Genomic DNA, 18,426 nt, shown 5'->3' with positions numbered 1-18,426 from the left:
CCGACTGCGCCACCCAGGCGCCCCGAGAAGAAGGGTTTTAAAAATAAATACATGGTATTAAATATTAGAGGTCTAGATTTTATATTTTATTTTATTCTATTTTATTCTATTCTATTCTATTATTTTATTTTATTTTCATTTAACTTTGAGAGACAGTGAGAGCACGAGCAGGAGAGCGGCACAGAGAGAGAGAGAGAGGGAGAAGAGAATCCCAAGCAGGCTCTATGCTGTCACCATGGAGCCCGACACAGTGCCCAATCCCACCAACCGTAAGATCATGCATGACCTAAGCTGAAATCAAGAGTTGGTCGCTCAACCTACTGAGCCACCCAGATGCCTGGATCTGTTTATATTTTAAAGACATTTTCATCTTTCTTCTTTAAGTTTTTTAAATTAAATTCCTATTTGGAAACAAAAGAGTTCTACTATAATGGATTAGCAGAATATGGGCAGTGCATCTACAAAACATGCACAATGTATGAGATATTAGTATTTTACCTAACTGGAATATGAAAGGTGTTTTCTGCAGTTGAAATATATTTTAAACAGGTATTCATTAAAATAGAATAAAACTACACAAGCTAATTAGTACTTGTCAGATAACAGAGGATGTTAATGATAAGTCAGAGTTTCTCCTTTTTAAAGTACAATGGTGAGAAGTCTGAGGTCACAGTTTACTTTAAAATCTTTCTGGGTTTAAATTCATGAATGCTGATCATTTGGGAGGTCTAATTAGGCTATTTATTTTAGAGTTTGTAGTATTAAGGTTAAAAATTGTTGAAAATCAAAAGTAAAACTTTTTGCATAAAAGAATGGATTTTCTAATTCAATTCTTAAGCCTTTCTCATTTGTCACTTGCTTATTCCCTTAAGGTTAGCTCCATATTTGATTACAAGAAAAATCCTAAAACATTAAAATGAATTTTAACAAAACTATAATCCTTGCTTTGCTAAACTAATGATACATTTTGTAGGAATACACATACAGTAACTGAACCTCTCTCCATTTGAGGCATTTTTTTTGAGTTTAAGCTTTCCTTTAAAGTGAGATTTAACATTTAATATATGCATATAAAATATGAGGAAAGACTTTCAAAGTATTTTGAAAGTTAAAAAAAATTTTGTCACAAAACCATCAGAAGTATAGATGTTTATCAGTACATTGTTTATCCATCCCTGTGAGATTTAGTTCTGAAAGATGTAGAATAGTGAGGAGATTGTGATTCTTGTCTTAATCTACAACTCGTTAGCTGGATGTGACCTTAGACTCATCCTGTCTGGTCCTTATTTTCTTATCTGAAAAATGAACGTGTTTGAGTATATGATCTCTAAAGTCCTGTTTTCAGTTGTGAGATGCTAAGATTCTATGCAGTAAGTTTTGTAGTACTTGCACAGTTTATTTAATGAGGGTTTTATATATATATCTCCCTCCCCCGCCACGTATTTGATTATTCATTTAGTTGTCCAAACACTTGAGTGTTTTTGGTCTTCTGTACCGGATGTCAGAAACATCTTAACTAAGAGGGTTATGGACCTTGCATCGTGGGACAGTGCTCAGTGGAGTAGAGGGACTTAAACAACTGTTATATGATTATTTTATCCAGATACGATACATAACTAAGAAGATTGAGTATTAGAATGAGAAAAGTAACAGAAAGAAGGAAGGTGGGTACCAAGAGAGTGGGTTAGTCAGAAAGAACAGCGTATACAAAGGCCCTGAGTGAGGATCTTGGAATATTCAAGTATCATGAGAAGGCAGAATTCCAGAGTGGGTCACAACAATATATGGCTGGTGAGATGGTGGGCATCCGATCATATAGTGGTTTCTAAACCATTTAAAGATTTTGGGTTTATGCCAATCTGACATATATTACTTCCAATTAAGTTCTTGGCATTATGTGACCAAATGGATGTTAATGCTCATGAAATATGTGTTTTATATTAGAAAAACATTTTCTGTCAGTCACTACCCTACCAATGACGTCAGATTCCTGGCTTCTCCCTGTACTCTTTCCTTCTTTAATGGTGTTTTGAGGTATGATAACAAGATTTGCAAGTCACTATAACAAGATTTGCAAGATTTAATGCCTATTAAATAAGTGTTTTTCTTTTTGGACTATCAATTTTTTCATATTTTCTCTGTCCATTTGCTACTCAGTAAGTGTAACAGCTTGAGAATTTTGGATATACCATCTATTAAAACTTAGCAAATTAATTCACTAGTCTTGTAGTTTACATTTTTGTTAGTCACATATTAATTTCTTATTCCACCACTGATTATAAGATATTGGCATATAAAAATCACATTTGTTAATATGCAAATAAGTTGCCTGATTTTTTTTTTCTTTTTAGGTTTACTGTTGATTATTAAAAAACACTTCTTGATGTTAAAAAACTCCTGTGCTGATTTCATTGATTTTTCTGTGAAACTGGTTTGCAGTAGATGTATTCTTATTGGCTAAACCCAAAAGGAAATTGTTTAATAACAAAGGCTCACTCCTTTTAAGGCACTGTGAGAGAGTAGGTCACACACAAAAGGGAAATGACCCACTTGTTGATATCTGAGTATCCTGAGTAGGTTAAAAGATTTCAGGTATACCAAATGTGTTTTTATTTTTAGCGTGTTCATGCACAGATACTGATAAAGCCTTACCACTTTAAGTCATATGGTATTCTTCTCAGGCTGGCTGCCTCCTAATACTTTTTTCAGCAGATGGAGATAAATACCTGCTTTGTGTATCAGTATACACTCTTAGCACTGAACTGTGTAATTCCTATTCTTGTTTGAATGGCTTCAGTATGCTCTTTTCAGAAGCTTAGAAATTAGAACAATGCATATTAAATCTCATTTTCAGCTCAATCTAATGAATGTTTATACAAACTAATACTGCCTATTATATGTTTATCTTTCTTATCCTCTGTGCATTTGAATTAATTTAAAAGCTATTATGATTTGTAATTCATGGGAACTGGATTCTAAGAACTGTTCATTTTTTCCCCTCTTTTGTTTAGATTTGTACTTTAATTTTACCAGTATTAATTAATTTATTTAACATATACTCTTTTGAGCACTCGCTATGAACATAAGCCCCTTCAGTCGCTTGTATGGGATATGTAGGTAGATAAGACATTCTTAGTCCCAGGGATCTTACAGACTTCTAAGAGCATTACAAACATTAAGAAATCTTTGTAAATAACACACAAGTGAAAAAAAATTAAAATACTGCATAAGTTGAGTTCAGAAGAAGGGTGAATTTTTTTTTTCTCAGACAATCTAGGATAGACCACATAAGAAAAGAAGCATTTACAGTCCAGGCTTTAAAAGATAGATAGGATCAGCCATATGCAAAAGAGAACAATGCTATTTATTATTAGTGGGGCTCAGGATAAGCAAAGAATGTATGTGAAAAAGCAGTAGGCATATAAGAGAATCTGATTTGTGTAGTATTGTATAGACGTATCTGGAAATAAAACAGGCCATGTTGGTGGGGATGAAATCTCTGAGGGCCTTTAGCAGTTTGTGTGTGTGTATATACATATATTCAAATATAAGTTCATCTTTATAAATATAGTAAATAAACACATTGTTTTTCTTTCCTTAAAGAATTTTGGTTGTTATTCTATGTTGATTTTGTCCTAGAAGAAAAGTTTTCTTGTAACCTTTTACTGAATTGTATTGCTAATGTTAAAGTAGAATTACTTTTGAAAAATTTTTTCTTACTAATGCTAATGTCCTGCTTTTAATGATGTATTCTATTTAAAATGTTTTCGTTATTAAATATTCATTATTCTTAAGTTTATACATAAAAATAGAAAAATATTCATCCGTAGCACTAACACTTATATTTAGTAGATTTCTTTTCATATAATATTTAAGATATTTTCAAGTAAAATAGCAAAGGACATGAGATAGGTTAGTTTTTGTGCTTTTAAGAGAATTTAGAACTGATAAATCAGTGATTCCCTACTTCTGTGTTATTCCTGTGTTCCCTATTCCTGTGTTAGTTTGATTAAACAACTTTAAATCTTAGACTAAAGTCGTAAGTTTTCATTTAAATCAGAATATATTGGTCTGAAGTTGAAAGCATTGCATATTTTTCAGTTTATAAAAGTAATTTATTCCAGAAGCAATCTTACTGCTTATTTTATTTCCCATTAAAACTGCCTAAAAACATGGTAAAAACATAAAGAATATTCAGTGAGGATAATTTTCTCCCATTTAACTATGAAGAGTTGTGTTTATTTAGCATTATCAACACAGACAATTATGTTTGCAGTCTCATGTAAAGAATGGAAAAAATGCAGAAATTTTCAGACTTAAAGTATCTGAATAGAGCTAGAGATCTTAGAAAGGCAATATAAGGTCTATACTTTGATTCAGTTTGTTCATGGAGGGCCTACTTTGGGCCAAGCTCTATAAATACAGAGCAGAATAACACATGACCCCTGTCTTCAAGGTGTTCACAGCCTTGTTTAATAGTCTAAGTAGAGAATCCTGGGATTGACACGGGACCCTTTCTTGTATGTACAAAGCAAAAGTCAGTAATGCAGAAGGCTTCCATTTGGTGGAAATTAAGATTATTGAAGGAAGCTGCCTGAAGCCCAGGAGTTTTTATGTATCTTCAGATTTTGGTGTTAAAATTAGAAGAGTAGAATAATATATATAATGCATAAATATAAAACATGTTGAATGTATATGTTCCAGTATTTAGAAAATAAGGCGGTTTAACTAAAGAATGAGAGAGGCAGGAATAAATGGGAATTGGCTTCTTATTACTATTATAAACCTAAGTAGAAAGAAAATATTTTTTTCATATTAGTATATAAATGGAAATTTCTTATTTATTTTCATATTCTGGATTTATATGTACATACGTTAGCTTTGTGACAGTGTGGAGTTTTTACACTAATGAAATGTCTTTCTCAATGTAGTCTCTCAACTCTGATATTTAGTTTCATTTAAATTTCATTCTTATTACTCTTGGTTCATCTCTTGTCTCTTCATTATTTGTGCAAACTTATACAAATTGAGGTAAGCATTGATTTTTGAACTCTCACTAAATAGCAATTTTCAAGTGATTTAGTTGGTGTTTTCCTGGTCCATGAATTAGGACATTGCACTAGTCTATGGCTACATTGTTGATGCCCTTTCAGAGGAAATGATAGTCTCAATCTTATATTCAGAAAACATTAAACATGTGTAGGCTAACCTATAAAAAGTTTTCCATTTTATAGAAATCATTCCTGTTTTTAAATAATAATAAAAATAAAAATTTGTATGACATTCGGAATTACAGATACTTTGATGATTTAAAACCATTTTTTTTCTATGTAGGACACCATTGCAGTGGCTGGATTTTCTGTCTTGTCAGCGTCTTCATCTACAGGCAGAGACGGTAAACATTGCTTATTTTTGAAAGCATTTGAGGACTTCAGATCAACTGTTTATGTAAGTGTGTAATTTTTAGTCTAATCATATCATGAGTTCAGGTGATGGAATAGGAGTAGTATTTCTATAAATCTGTACATAAACAATTTAGTCTGAATTTTGTTAATTAAATATTTTAAGTTTAAAAAATAGAAATTCTTTTATTGGCTTTATGTTTAGAATCACTCCAGGTAGAAAAGAAAGATCCTTTAAAGTTAATTATTTATTAATGGAATTTTTAAAACTTCATAGGTACTCTAAACCTGATATTATTCTTTGCAGTTATACCATCAGACTCTTGATGGTGTACTTGATTTTGCTTTAAATTTATCAAGTGCTCCTTTTTAGGTAAAACTGATTTCCATTTATCTTACTCTTTATGAAGATGCCCATTCTCTACCTCCTGCTTCACCCCTCCCCCCACAGCCTCTATTGTGTGTGCACACACACGGAGACTACCTGTTTGGTCAAGGCTGTCAGAGAAGTAGAGTTGGGCCAAGCCATGTGCCTGCAGGCCACTGTCTGCCTGTTTTCTCTGGTGTCCGGAAGGGCCTTGTATAGGCTAGGGGTGGTCCTGTGATATTTCAAATTGATAAATTAGACTTAAGCTAAGCTTAGACAACTTTACATGTGTCAGTCTTAATTTGTAAGACATAATTTTATGCTATTCTAGTGAATTTGAATATTATACAGTTAAGTGTGTAGCTTTATTGCAATTAAAGGTCTGCAATCACATTGGAGGTTATTTGTATACAAGTAAATCCTCTTTCTGTTTTCAGGTTTATGTTAAATCCGTAAGAGATTTTTCTACAGAATCAATGTCTTTGGTAAGATGACATGCAGTTTAATATAGAGTATGCACACATCTCCCACTCACACACACATAAAAATGCACACATGTATATGCATACATATATGTATTTTTTTGATCCACTTTACAGTCTGATTTTAAAATACTATCAATACAGTGGGAAAACATACTTATACACCCCCCCCACCCCACCCCCGCACCCTGAGAGAGATTGAGAGAGAAAGAGAGAATTTATCTTAGCACAGAGCCCAACATGGGGCTTGATCCCATGACCTGAGCAGAAACTGAGTTGGACACTCAACTGATTGGGCCACCCAGGTGCCCCCATCCATCCATCCATTTATTTATTTATTTATTTATTTATTTATTTATTCATTGATTGATTGATTGTATATTTTTTATTAGATTAGTACTACTTTCAAACCTCAGGCAAATTCTTTTGTTTCATCTTCAGCTATATTTATAAGCAGATTATCAGGTGCCAAGTTGCAATTTGACAAATAATTTAATCTAAATTTTTTTTATTTAAAAAGTTTTTTCTTTAACGTTTATTTATTTTTGAGAGAGAGAGAGGTAGAGCACAAGCAGGGGAGGGGCAGAGAGAGGAGGAGACACAGAATCCAAAGCAGGCTCCAGGCTCTGAGCTGTCAGCACAGAGCCTGACACGGAGCTCAGACCCACAAACCATGAAATCCTGACCTAAGCCGAAGTCAGACACTTAACTGACTGAGCCACCCAGGGGCCCCTAATTTTAAGGATTTTATTATACTTGTGATACATTTTTTATTTTTATTTTTTTAATATTTTATAAAATGTTGTTATAGCTGTAGGAAAGATCCCATTTTTGTATGTAAGGTACATGTAGCTGAGTGAGACTGGATAAAAGGTAATATATTGATGAAGTTTAATGTAAAGTTTACCTTCTACCTGTGTTCTTAAACCTTTTGTTTCTAATGGACAGAGTCCAGGGACTTTGTTTTAGTTAACAATGATTATGGGGTATAGATTTTATATTCTGAATAATACTATATGGTAGAATAATTTAAATTTGTTATTTAGGGAAACGGTAACCAATTAAAGGGTCGATAAACTTTTTTCTTTTTTTTTTTTTTATTTTATTTATTTATTTATTTATTTATTTTTTTATTTTTTTATTTTTTATAATATATGAAATTTATTGTCCAAATTGGTTTCCATAAAACACCCAGTGCTCATCCCAAAAGGTGCCCTCCTCAATACCCATCACCCACCCTCTCCTCCCTCCCACCCCCCATCAACCCTCAGTTTGTTCTCAGTTTTTAACAGTCTCTTATGCTTTGGCTCTCTCCCACTCTAACCTCTTTTTTTTTTTTTTTTTTCCTTTTTTCCTCCCCCTCCCCCACGGGTTCCTGTTACGTTTCTCAGGGTCCACATAAGAGTGAAACCATATGGTATCTGTCTTTCTCTGTATGGCTTATTTCACTTAGCATCACACTCTCCAGTTCCATCCACGTTGCTACAAAAGGCCATATTTCATTTTTTCTCATTGCCACGTAGTATTCCATTGTGTATATAAACCACAATTTCTTTATCCATTCATCAGTTGATGGACATTTAGGCTCTTTCCATAATTTGGCTATTGTTGAGAGTGCTGCTATGAACATTGGGGTACAAATGCCCCTATGCATCAGTACTCCTGTATCCCTTGGATAAATTCCCAGCAGTGCTATTGCTGGGTCATAGGGTAGGTCTATTTTTAATTTTCTGAGGAACCTCCACACTGTTTTCCAGAGCGGCTGCACCAATTTGCATTCCCACCAACAGTGCAAGAGGGTTCCCGTTTCTCCACATCCTCGCCAGCATCTATAGTCTCCTGATTTGTTCATTTTGGCCACTCTGACTGGCGTGAGGTGATACCTGAGTGTGGTTTTGATTTGTATTTCCCTGATAAGGAGCGACGCTGAACATCTTTTCATGTGCCTGTTGGCCATCCGGATGTCTTCTTTAGAGAAGTGTCTATTCATGTTTTCTGCCCATTTCTTCACTGGGTTATTTGTTTTTCGGGTGTGGAGTTTGGTGAGCTCTTTATAGATTCTGGATACTAGCCCTTTGTCCAATATGTCATTTGCAAATATCTTTTCCCATTCCGTTGGTTGCCTTTTAGTTTTGTTGGTTGTTTCCTTTGCTGTGCAGAAGCTTTTTATCTTCATAAGGTCCCAGTAATTCACTTTTGCTTTTAATTCCCTTGCCTTTGGGGATGTGTCGAGTAAGAGATTGCTACGGCTGAGGTCAGAGAGGTCTTTTCCTGCTTTCTCCTCTAAGGTTTTGATGGTTTCCTGTCTCACATTCAGGTCCTTTATCCATTTTGAGTTTATTTTTGTGAATGGTGTGAGAAAGTGGTCTAGTTTCAACCTTCTGCATGTTGCTGTCCAGTTCTCCCAGCACCATTTGTTAAAGAGGCTGTCTTTTTTCCATTGGATGTTCTTTCCTGCTTTGTCAAAGATGAGTTGACCATACGTTTGTGGGTCTAGTTCTGGGGTTTCTATTCTATTCCATTGGTCTATGTGTCTGTTTTTGTGCCAATACCATGCTGTCTTGATGATGACAGCTTTGTAGTAGAGGCTAAAGTCTGGGATTGTGATGCCTCCTGCTTTGGTCTTCTTCTTCAAAATTCCTTTGGCTATTCGGGGCCTTTTGTGGTTCCATATGAATTTTAGGATTGCTTGTTCTAGTTTCGAGAAGAATGCTGGTGCAATTTTGATTGGGATTGCATTGAATGTGTAGATAGCTTTGGGTAGTATTGACATTTTGACAATATTTATTTTTCCAATCCATGAGCAGGGAATGTCTTTCCATTTCTTTAAATCTTCTTCAATTTCCTTTGTAAGCTTTCTATAGTTTTCAGCATACAGATCCTTTACATCTTTGGTTAGATTTATTCCTAGGTATTTTATGCTTCTTGGTGCAATTGTGAATGGGATCAGTTTCTTTATTTGTCTTTCTGTTGCTTCATTGTTAGTGTATAAGAATGCAACTGATTTCTGTACATTGATTTTGTATCCTGCAACTTTGCTGAATTCATGTATCAATTCTAGCAGACTTTTGGTGGAGTCTATCGGATTTTCCATGTATAATATCATGTCATCTGCAAAGAGCGAAAGCTTGACTTCATCTTTGCCAATTTTGATGCCTTTGATTTCCTTTTGTTGTCTGATTGCTGATGCTAGAACTTCCAGCACTATGTTAAACAACAGCGGTGAGAGTGGGCATCCCTGTCGTGTTCCTGATCTCAGGGATAAAGCTCTCAGTTTTTCCCCGTTGAGGATGATGTTAGCTGTGGGCTTTTCATAAATGGCTTTTATGATCTTTAAGTATGTTCCTTCTATCCCAACTTTCTCAAGGGTTTTTATTAAGAAAGGGTGCTGGATTTTGTCAAAGGCCTTTTCTGCATCGATTGACAGGATCATATGGTTCTTCTCTTTTTTTTTGTTAATGTGATGTATCACGTTGATTGATTTGCGAATGTTGAACCAGCCCTGCATCCCAGGAATGAATCCCACTTGATCATGGTGAATAATTCTTTTTATATGCCGTTGAATTCGATTTGCTAGTATCTTATTGAGAATTTTTGCATCCGTATTCATCAGGGATATTGGCCGGTAGTTCTCTTTTTTTACTGGGTCTCTATCTGGTTTAGGAATCAAAGTAATACTGGCTTCATAGAATGAGTCTGGAAGTTTTCCTTCCCTTTCTATTTCTTGGAATAGCTTGAGAAGGATAGGTATTATCTCTGCTTTAAACGTCTGGTAGAACTCCCCTGGGAAGCCATCTGGTCCTGGACTCTTATTTGTTGGGAGATTTTTAATAACCGATTCAATTTCTTCGCTGGTTATGGGTCTGTTCAAGCTTTCTATTTCCTCCTGGTTGAGTTTTGGAAGAGTGTGGGTGTTCAGGAATTTTTCCATTTCTTCCAGGTTGTCCAGTTTGTTGGCATATAATTTTTCATAGTATTCCCTGATAATTGTTTGTATCTCTGAGGGATTGGTTGTAATAATTCCATTTTCATTCATGATTTTATCTATTTGGGTCATCTCCCTTTTCTTTTTGAGAAGCCTGGCTAGAGGTTTGTCAATTTTGTTTATTTTTTCAAAAAACCAACTCTTGGTTTCGTTGATCTGCTCTACAGTTTTTTTAGACTCTATATTGTTTATTTCTGCTCTGATCTTTATTATTTCTCTTCTTCTGCTGGGTTTAGGCTGCCTTTGCTGTTCTGCTTCCATTTCCTTTAGGTGTGCTGTTAGATTTTGTATTTGGGATTTTTCTTGTTTCTTGAGCTAGGCCTGGATTGCAATGTATTTTCCTCTCAGGACTGCCTTCGCTGCGTCCCAAAGCGTTTGGATTGTTGTATTTTCATTTTCGTTTGTTTCCATATATTTTTTTTATTTCTTCTCTAATTGCCTGGTTGACCCACTCATTCGTTAGTAGGGTGCTCTTTAACCTCCATGCTTTTGGAGGTTTTCCAGATTTTTTTCTGTGGTTGATTTCAAGCTTCATAGCATTGTGGTCTGAAAGTATGCATGGTATAATTTCAATTCTGGTAAACTTATGGAGGGCTGTTTTGTGACCCAGTATATGATCTATCTTGGAGAATGTTCCATGTGCACTCGAGAAGAAAGTATATTCTGTTGCTTTGGGATGCAGAGTTCTAAATATATCTGTCAAGTCCATCTGATCCAATGTCTCATTCAGGGCCCTTGTTTCTTTATTGAGCGTGTGTCTAGATGATCTATCCATTTCTGTAAGTGGGGTGTTAAAGTCCCCTGCAATTACCACATTCTTATCAATAAGGTTGCTTATGTTTATGAGTAGTTGTTTTATATATTTGGGGGCTCCGGTATTCGGCGCATAGACATTTATAATTGTTAGCTCTTCCTGATGGATAGACCCTGTAACTATTATATAATGTCCTTCTTCATCTCTTGTTACAGCCTTTAATTTAAAGTCTAGTTTGTCTGATATAAGTATGGCTACTCCAGCTTTCTTTTGGCTTCCAGTAGCATGATAAATAGTTCTCCATCCCCTCACTCTCAATCTAAAGGTGTCCTCAGGTCTAAAATGAGTCTCTTGTAGACAGCAAATAGATGGGTCTTGTTTTTTTATCCATTCTGATACCCTATGTCTTTTGGTTGGCGCATTTAATCCATTTACATTCAGTGTTATTAGAGAAAGATATGGGTTTAGAGTCATTGTGATGTCTGTATGTTTTATGCTTGTAGTGATGTCTCTGGTATTTTGTCTCACAGGGTCCCCCTTAGGATCTCTTGTAGGGCTGGTTTAGTGGTGACAAATTCCTTCAGTTTTTGTTTGTTTGGGAAGACCTTTATCTCTCCTTCTATTCTAAATGACAGACTTGCTGGATAAAGGATTCTCGGCTGCATATTTTTTCTGTCTAGCACACTGAAAATCTCGTGCCAATTCTTTCTGGCCTGCCAAGTTTCAAAAGAGAGATCAGTCACGAGTCTTATAGGTCTCCCTTTATATGTGAGGGCACGTTTACCCCTTGCTGCTTTCAGAATTTTCTCTTTATCCTTGTATTTTGCCAGTTTCACTATGATATGTCGTGCAGAAGATCGATTCAGGTTCCGTCTGAAGGGAGTTCTCTGTGCCTCTTGGATTTCAATGGCTTTTTCCTTCCCCAGTTCAGGGAAGTTCTCAGCTATTATTTCTTCAAGTACCCCTTCAGCACCTTTCCCTCTCTCTTCCTCCTCTGGGATACCAATTATGCGTATATTATTTCTTTTTAGTGTATCACTTAGTTCTCTAATTTTCCCCTCATACTCCTGGATTTTTTTATCTCTCTTTCTCTCAGCTTCCTCTTTTTCCATAACTTTATCTTCTAGTTCACCTATTCTCTCCTCTGCCTCTTCAAGCCGAGCTGTGGTGGTCTCCATTTTGTTTTGCATTTCATTTAAAGCGTTTTTCAGCTCCTCATGACTGTTCCTTAGTCCCTTGATCTCTGTAGCAAGGGATTCTCTGCTGTCCTGTATACTGTTTTCAAGCCCGGCGATTAATTTTATGACTATTATTCTAAATTCACTTTCTGTTATATTATTTAAATCCTTTTTGATCAGCTCATTAGCTGTTGTTATTTCCTGGAGATTCTTCTGAGGGGAATTCTTCCGCTTGGTCATTTTGGATAGTCCCTGGCGTGGTGAGGACCTGCAGGGCACTTCCCCTGTGCTGTGGTGTATAACTGGAGTTGGTGGGCGGGGCCGCACTCCGACCTGATGTCTGCCCCCGGCCCACCGCTGGGGCCACAGTCCGACTGGTGTGTGCCTTCTCTTCCCCTCTCCTAGGGGCGGGATTCACTGTGGGGTGGCGTGGCCCGTTTGGGCTACTTGCACACTGCCAGGCTTGTGATGCTGGGGATCTGGCGTATTAGCTGGGGTGGGTAGGCAAGGTGCACAGGGGCAGGAGGGGCAGGCTTAGCTCGCTTCTCCTTAGGTGATCCACTTCAGGAGGGGCCCTGTGGCAGCGGGAGGGAGTCAGATCTGCTGCCGGAGGTTTGGCTCCGCAGAAGCACAGAGTTGGGTGTTTGCGCGGAGCGAGGAAGTTCCCTGGCAGGAACTGGTTCTCTTTGGGATTTTGGCTGGGGGATGGGCGGGGGAGATGGCGCTGGCGAGCGCCTTTGTTCCCCACCAAACTGAGCTCTGTCGTCCGGGGGCTCAGCAGCTCTCCCTCCCTTTGTCCTCCAGCCTTCCTGCTTTCTGAGCAGAGCTGTTAACTTATGACCTCCCAGACGCTAAGTCGCGCTTGCTGTCGGAACACAGTCCGTCAGGCCCCTCCGCTTTTGCAGGCCAGACTCCGGGGCTCTGCTTGGCCGGCGAGCCGCCCCTCCGCCCCGGCTCCCTCCCGCCAGTCCGTGGAGCGCGCACCGCCTCGCCGCCCTTCCTACCCTCTTCCGTGGGCCTCTCGTCTGCGCTTGGCTCCGGTGACTCCGTTCTGCTAATCCTCTGGCGGTTTTCTGGGTTATTTAGGCAGGTGTAGGTGGAATCTAATTGATCAGCAGGACGCGCGGTGAGCCCAGCGTCCTCCTACGCCGCCATCTTCCTGGAATCCCCCAAGAGTGTCGATAAACTTTTTTAAAAGCATGAATTAGCCCCAGGAATTAGTATTTGTGAAAATTGTTTTAGATTGCTTAGCTTCAAATATTTGATACATCCATGAGCCTGTATATAAGGAAGAAGTAAACAAAAGAACCTCTGAAATTGGCAAAAATGCTTTTTCAGAGAGCCCAGGTATTCTGAACTCTTCGAATATAACTTAGATGCTGTATACAATATACTGGCTTCTTTACATGGAAAGTCAAATTATAATCAAGAAGTTGTTTGTTGTCCATGAATTAACAAGCACATTACAGGGATGGCCGGAATGGTTGATGTCATTGAGCTGTGCTGGCCTACCCCATTCATCTATACGTTAGGGAGATAACTTTTGAAGATAATATCTTGGGTCTAGTTATTTTGTCAGCTGAGCACATATCTTCTCTTTTCTGTCCCGTATGCTGATCATTATTTTTCTTTCATCATTGATGGGCTACACCTTTTTCTCTATCAAGGTTTGATGAGATTGCTAAGCGCTGCCTTTTCTTGTGTTTGAACTGAGATATCAGTTTCCTTGAAAAAGTCAATTAACTTGTTTTGATTTGATTTTTAAAAGTTTAACTCAGTAGTGTGGTAGATAACCTTATTTCCAGTTGTGGATAGGATGGATGGGTGATGGGACTAGATGTCTGACTGCTTTTAAGGATTATTTTACTAATACGCAGACATGTCCTTATAAATCAGTTTCCCTTTTCTTTCTAAACTTCTGTGCAATTATTAAAGAAAACTTTTGTTTCTATTATTACCATTAAAAAATTTTTTTTAAGTTTATTTATTTTGAGAGAGACAGAGACAGCGTGAGTGGAGGAGGGGCAGAGAGATAGGGAGAGAAAGAATCCCTGGCAGGCTCCATGCTGCCAGCACAGAGCCGGATGGGCTTGAACTCACAAAACCGTGAGATCATGATCTGAGCCCAAACCAAGAGTCGTATGCTTAACTGACTGAGCCACCCAGGTGCCCCTCTGTTATTACCATTTTTAATGTCTTTATACCATTTATAATGAAAACCTGGCTTTATTTAGGCCTAAGTAAAATCATTATAGTGTATAGGAAAAGAAAAAAGAAATACATATCACAAGTTTTGTTATTACTTAAGATTAAAATCCAGAACCCAAATCTCTTAAACTGCATTTCTTAGAATTGTATACAAATTGCATTATTTATAATCAAAGTTCTTTCTAAGAAAAACTGGGTGGTGGGGCGCCTGGGTGGCGCAGTCGGTTAAGCGTCAGACTTCAGCCAGGTCACGATCTCGCGGTCCGTGAGTTCGAGCCCCGCGTCAGGCTCTGGGCTGATGGCTCAGAGCCTGGAGCCTGTTTCCGATTCTGTGTCTCCCTCTCTCTCTGACCCTCCCCTGTTCATGCTCTGTCTCTCTCTGTCCCAAAAATAAATAAACGTTGAAAAAAAAAATAATAAAAAAAAAAAAAAAAGAAAAACTGGGTGGTTTATATAGTAACCTTTATAAGCTGTGTATTTCCTTTTTTTCAGACTATAGACTCTTTTTAGACACTTAAAAGGAAAAAATGTAATTAGATGGATTTGTTAATTTAAAATTTTAATCAAAACATCATTCTAAACACTATATATATTTACTGTCTTCTCTTTCTTAGGTTCCAACAACACATTATATATATACACCCTTGAATCAACTTAAGGGTGGTACAATCGTCAATGTCTATGGTGTTGTCAAGTTCTTTAAGCCTCCATATCTAAGCAAAGGAACTGGTAGGTATTAAAATTAGCGAAGATTTTAATGGACTGGAATTACTTTATTGGTTTCAGAAACATAGCTCCTTCAGTACCCTAAGTCTTAGAAGCTCAGTTCTGATTTATAATTGCCACACAACATGGATGCATATGTTTTGGCTTGGCTGTTTTATAAAATAAGTATGGTCGTAAGATTCCGAAGACTAAGTTAAGAAAAGGATGCTAAGGGGCGTCTGACTGGCTCAGTTAGAAGAGCATGTGGCTCTTGATCTTGGGGTTGTGAGTTTGAGCCCCATGTGGGGTATGGAGATTACTTAAATAAATAAAACTTAAAAAAAAAAAGATGCTAACCTGCAACATGACAGCATATGAAAGTATAAAATAGGCTAGGAAAGGTAACTATATAAACAAATATAGAATATTTTAATACTGTATGCCGGTATATAAATCACTTCTAATTCTGGTTATAGAATTTAAAAAAGACAAAAATATAAAAAAATAACTGCCTGTAAACACTTTAATGAATACACAATATAAAAAGATACAAATTACAGCATAAAGTGTATGTGAGGAGGAGTAGAAGTAGAGTTTTTGTATGTGGTATTATCAGCTTAAGATAGGTTGTTGTAACTGTAAGATGTTTCATGTAAACTCCATGGTCACCACAAAGAAAATACCTGCAAAAGGAAATGAGAAAGGAATCAGAGTATGTCACTACACACAAAAAAATCAATGAAATACAAAGGAGGACAAAAGTGCTACAAGACAGAGAACAGTTACCAAAATGGCAGTAATAAGACCTTTCCGATCAATAATTACTTTAAATGTAAAAAAAAAATTAAACACCCCAAAGACATAGTACTTTGGTGGTTTTTGAAGATAATTAAGGTTAAAAAAAAAAAGATAATTGAGGAATAAGCTAATTAATTCTGTATAGTAATACAAGCTTTTAAACAGAATTACATAGAAAAGAATAAAAAAACATGGATTTCAGTTTTCTGAGAGTTCATGTGGGGAACACACCAGTACACCTTTACCTTGGTTTAATTCAATTTGACTAAATTTAACAGTCATTAATCCATTTAATCTGAAACAACATTTGTAAAAGGCATCATTATTTATGTATCATTCAGAAAGCTCTGCCAGTTGAGTTATGCTTCACTGTCCATTGTAAGATGTAGCTGTATTTTAGAGATGTTAAAAACGCAAAATGGTGTTGTTGATGAAATCCTGTCTTTATCTGCTGCATGCCCGCCCCTGTGGCTCATGCTTAGAGACGCAAAGATGTTCTCGTTGAGTTCATATTTACAAACTATTTTATTAAATTACACATATGTACATTTTATTATTGTGGAGTGAACTTGAAGTGTACTCTTTCGTGGGGAGATGGGAGAAACATCTTATTTTCATGTGGTCAGAGTATTTTGTGAATGTAGACCGTGAAGACTTTGTGTGGAAACGACTGTGTGAAGACTGTTAAATCTAGAGAAGTTTGAAATCAGTGGTACGTAAGTCTGAAGAGGGATGTTTTATTGGAAAGTGATGATGGGGCACCTGGGTGGCTCAGTCGGTTAAGCGTCCGACTTCACCTCTGGCCGTGATCTCATGGTTCATGGGTTCGAGCCCCGCATCAGGCTCTGTGCTGACAGCTCAGGGCCTGGAGCCTGCTTTGGATTCTGTGTCTCTCTGCCCCTCCCCTGCTCGCGTTCGTTCTTTCTCTCTCTCTCTCTCAAAAATAAATAAACATTAAAAAAAAAAAGAAAACTGATGATTTCTGTTTTAGCAGAAAGGGAAATACTAAACATTAAGGTTGGAGCGAGAAGTTATTAAGTATTTATTTCTTAAATATTTTCATTTGACTTTACTTTCTCCCAAAGTCTGTGTTCCCCGCGCCATCATACTGTTCAACATAGACTTGCATACTTCCACCTTGGTGATTTTTTCTCATCTGCAGGTTTTGTTCCCCCCTGAATCTTAATATATGCCCATTCTGGGAATTCGCTTATAAAGGTGCGATGACTATGATCCTCTTCCAATTGCGGGTGTTTTCTGGTGGCCTCTAGTTATCCTGCTGAATTCAGGAATAAGCTATATTACTGCAAATAAAGGTCCACCTGACTTGGTAGAAGGTATAATTTTAAAATTTTTTGCACTTGATGTGTTGCTAATTCTTGTCATTGAAAGTTTTTGCTAATCAGCAAATATATTCTAAAATAGCAAATGATAATGTAGAACAAAATGATAGCTGTTTTTATAACATTGATGACTATTAATTTTAAGTTGTTATTAGACAGCATAATCATGTTTTCTTCTGACAGTGTTGTTAAATCATATGTATATAATGAAAGCCTTGGGGAGCTATAATATTTATTATATATTCATATGTATTTTATATCTCTATCAGATATGTTTAGTTGGATCCAGTCCCTAAATAAAAAAGTCATGAGTAGTAATAAACCATCTGTTATTACAATGATAATATGTTTCTCTGTTTCTTCTGAGATACTAAATTAAAATGAATCTCATCAATTTTATCACAACATACTGAAACTAAAGTATATTTTAAAATATATTGATAATGTCTTTACTACTAGCAAGATGGTAAAGTTTTAAATGCTCTATCTTATATAACTTTAGTTACACTTTTTATTTCTGTTGATAGAACTCATCCTTCAACATACTGCAAGAAAGGGAGTCAGATGAAACAGCACTTTTTGTGTTGAGGAAAAGATCAACTTCATTAGTATTACCACTGAGATGTCCCTGAACAATCCACAGCTGCGCCTTTTTTATATTATGTAGAGCAACTTTAGTTTGCAAATATGGGGCTGCAATCTTAAATACTACATCCAGATGTACATAACTAGTTCTGTGGAGGAAAATTACCTTTATGTAACTCAAATTTAGGTAAATGGAAAGAAGTTTATTCTGTTATATATCGTTTGCTAGAGTTTTCATTAAAATTTCTTTTAAAAATGTTAAATTTAGTGCCATACAGGCCATTTGATGCACTCTAGCGTTTGTACTTCTTGACTTAAAACTTCCTCTCCATAGTAATAATGATTACATACGACCTGTAGCACGCAGCTGTCTTCTTTTTGGTAGCAAACACTTCATTTCCCAAGCTTTATATTCAGTCTTGAACAAGTTGTAGCTTTTTATTCTTGCTGAAGTCTGTCAGTCCTGTTGCTAAAAGGACAATAGATACATTCTTCTTCAGTTATGATCACATTCATCATGAAAACTGAGAATTTCTGAAAGATTATGGAAACAATATATATTAAAAGATCTTTGTATCATCGGAATTGATTTTACTAATGACTCATCAGAGGTATGTAA

At 36.5% G+C, this 18,426-nt stretch overlaps 1 protein-coding gene across 3 annotated transcripts in view; it reads left to right on the top strand.

Moving 5' to 3' along the window:
• The window catches only part of POT1 (protection of telomeres 1), an 88,753-nt gene that overhangs the window by 18,871 nt on the left and 51,456 nt on the right, over positions 1-18,426 (top strand). For all 3 annotated transcript variants that reach the window (XM_045495496.1, XM_045495497.1, XM_045495498.1), the window contains exons 5-7: positions 5,335-5,448; positions 6,207-6,254; positions 14,991-15,105. In XM_045495496.1, coding sequence (XP_045351452.1) covers positions 5,335-5,448; positions 6,207-6,254; positions 14,991-15,105 — 277 coding nt within the window. The remainder of the gene's footprint in view (positions 1-5,334; positions 5,449-6,206; positions 6,255-14,990; positions 15,106-18,426) is intronic.

This window comes from Leopardus geoffroyi, chromosome A2, assembly GCF_018350155.1.
Source record: "Leopardus geoffroyi isolate Oge1 chromosome A2, O.geoffroyi_Oge1_pat1.0, whole genome shotgun sequence".
Classification (NCBI taxonomy): Eukaryota; Metazoa; Chordata; class Mammalia; order Carnivora; family Felidae; genus Leopardus; species Leopardus geoffroyi.
Note: the sequence above shows the minus strand (reverse complement) of the source record. Positions and strands in the feature narration are given on the sequence as shown.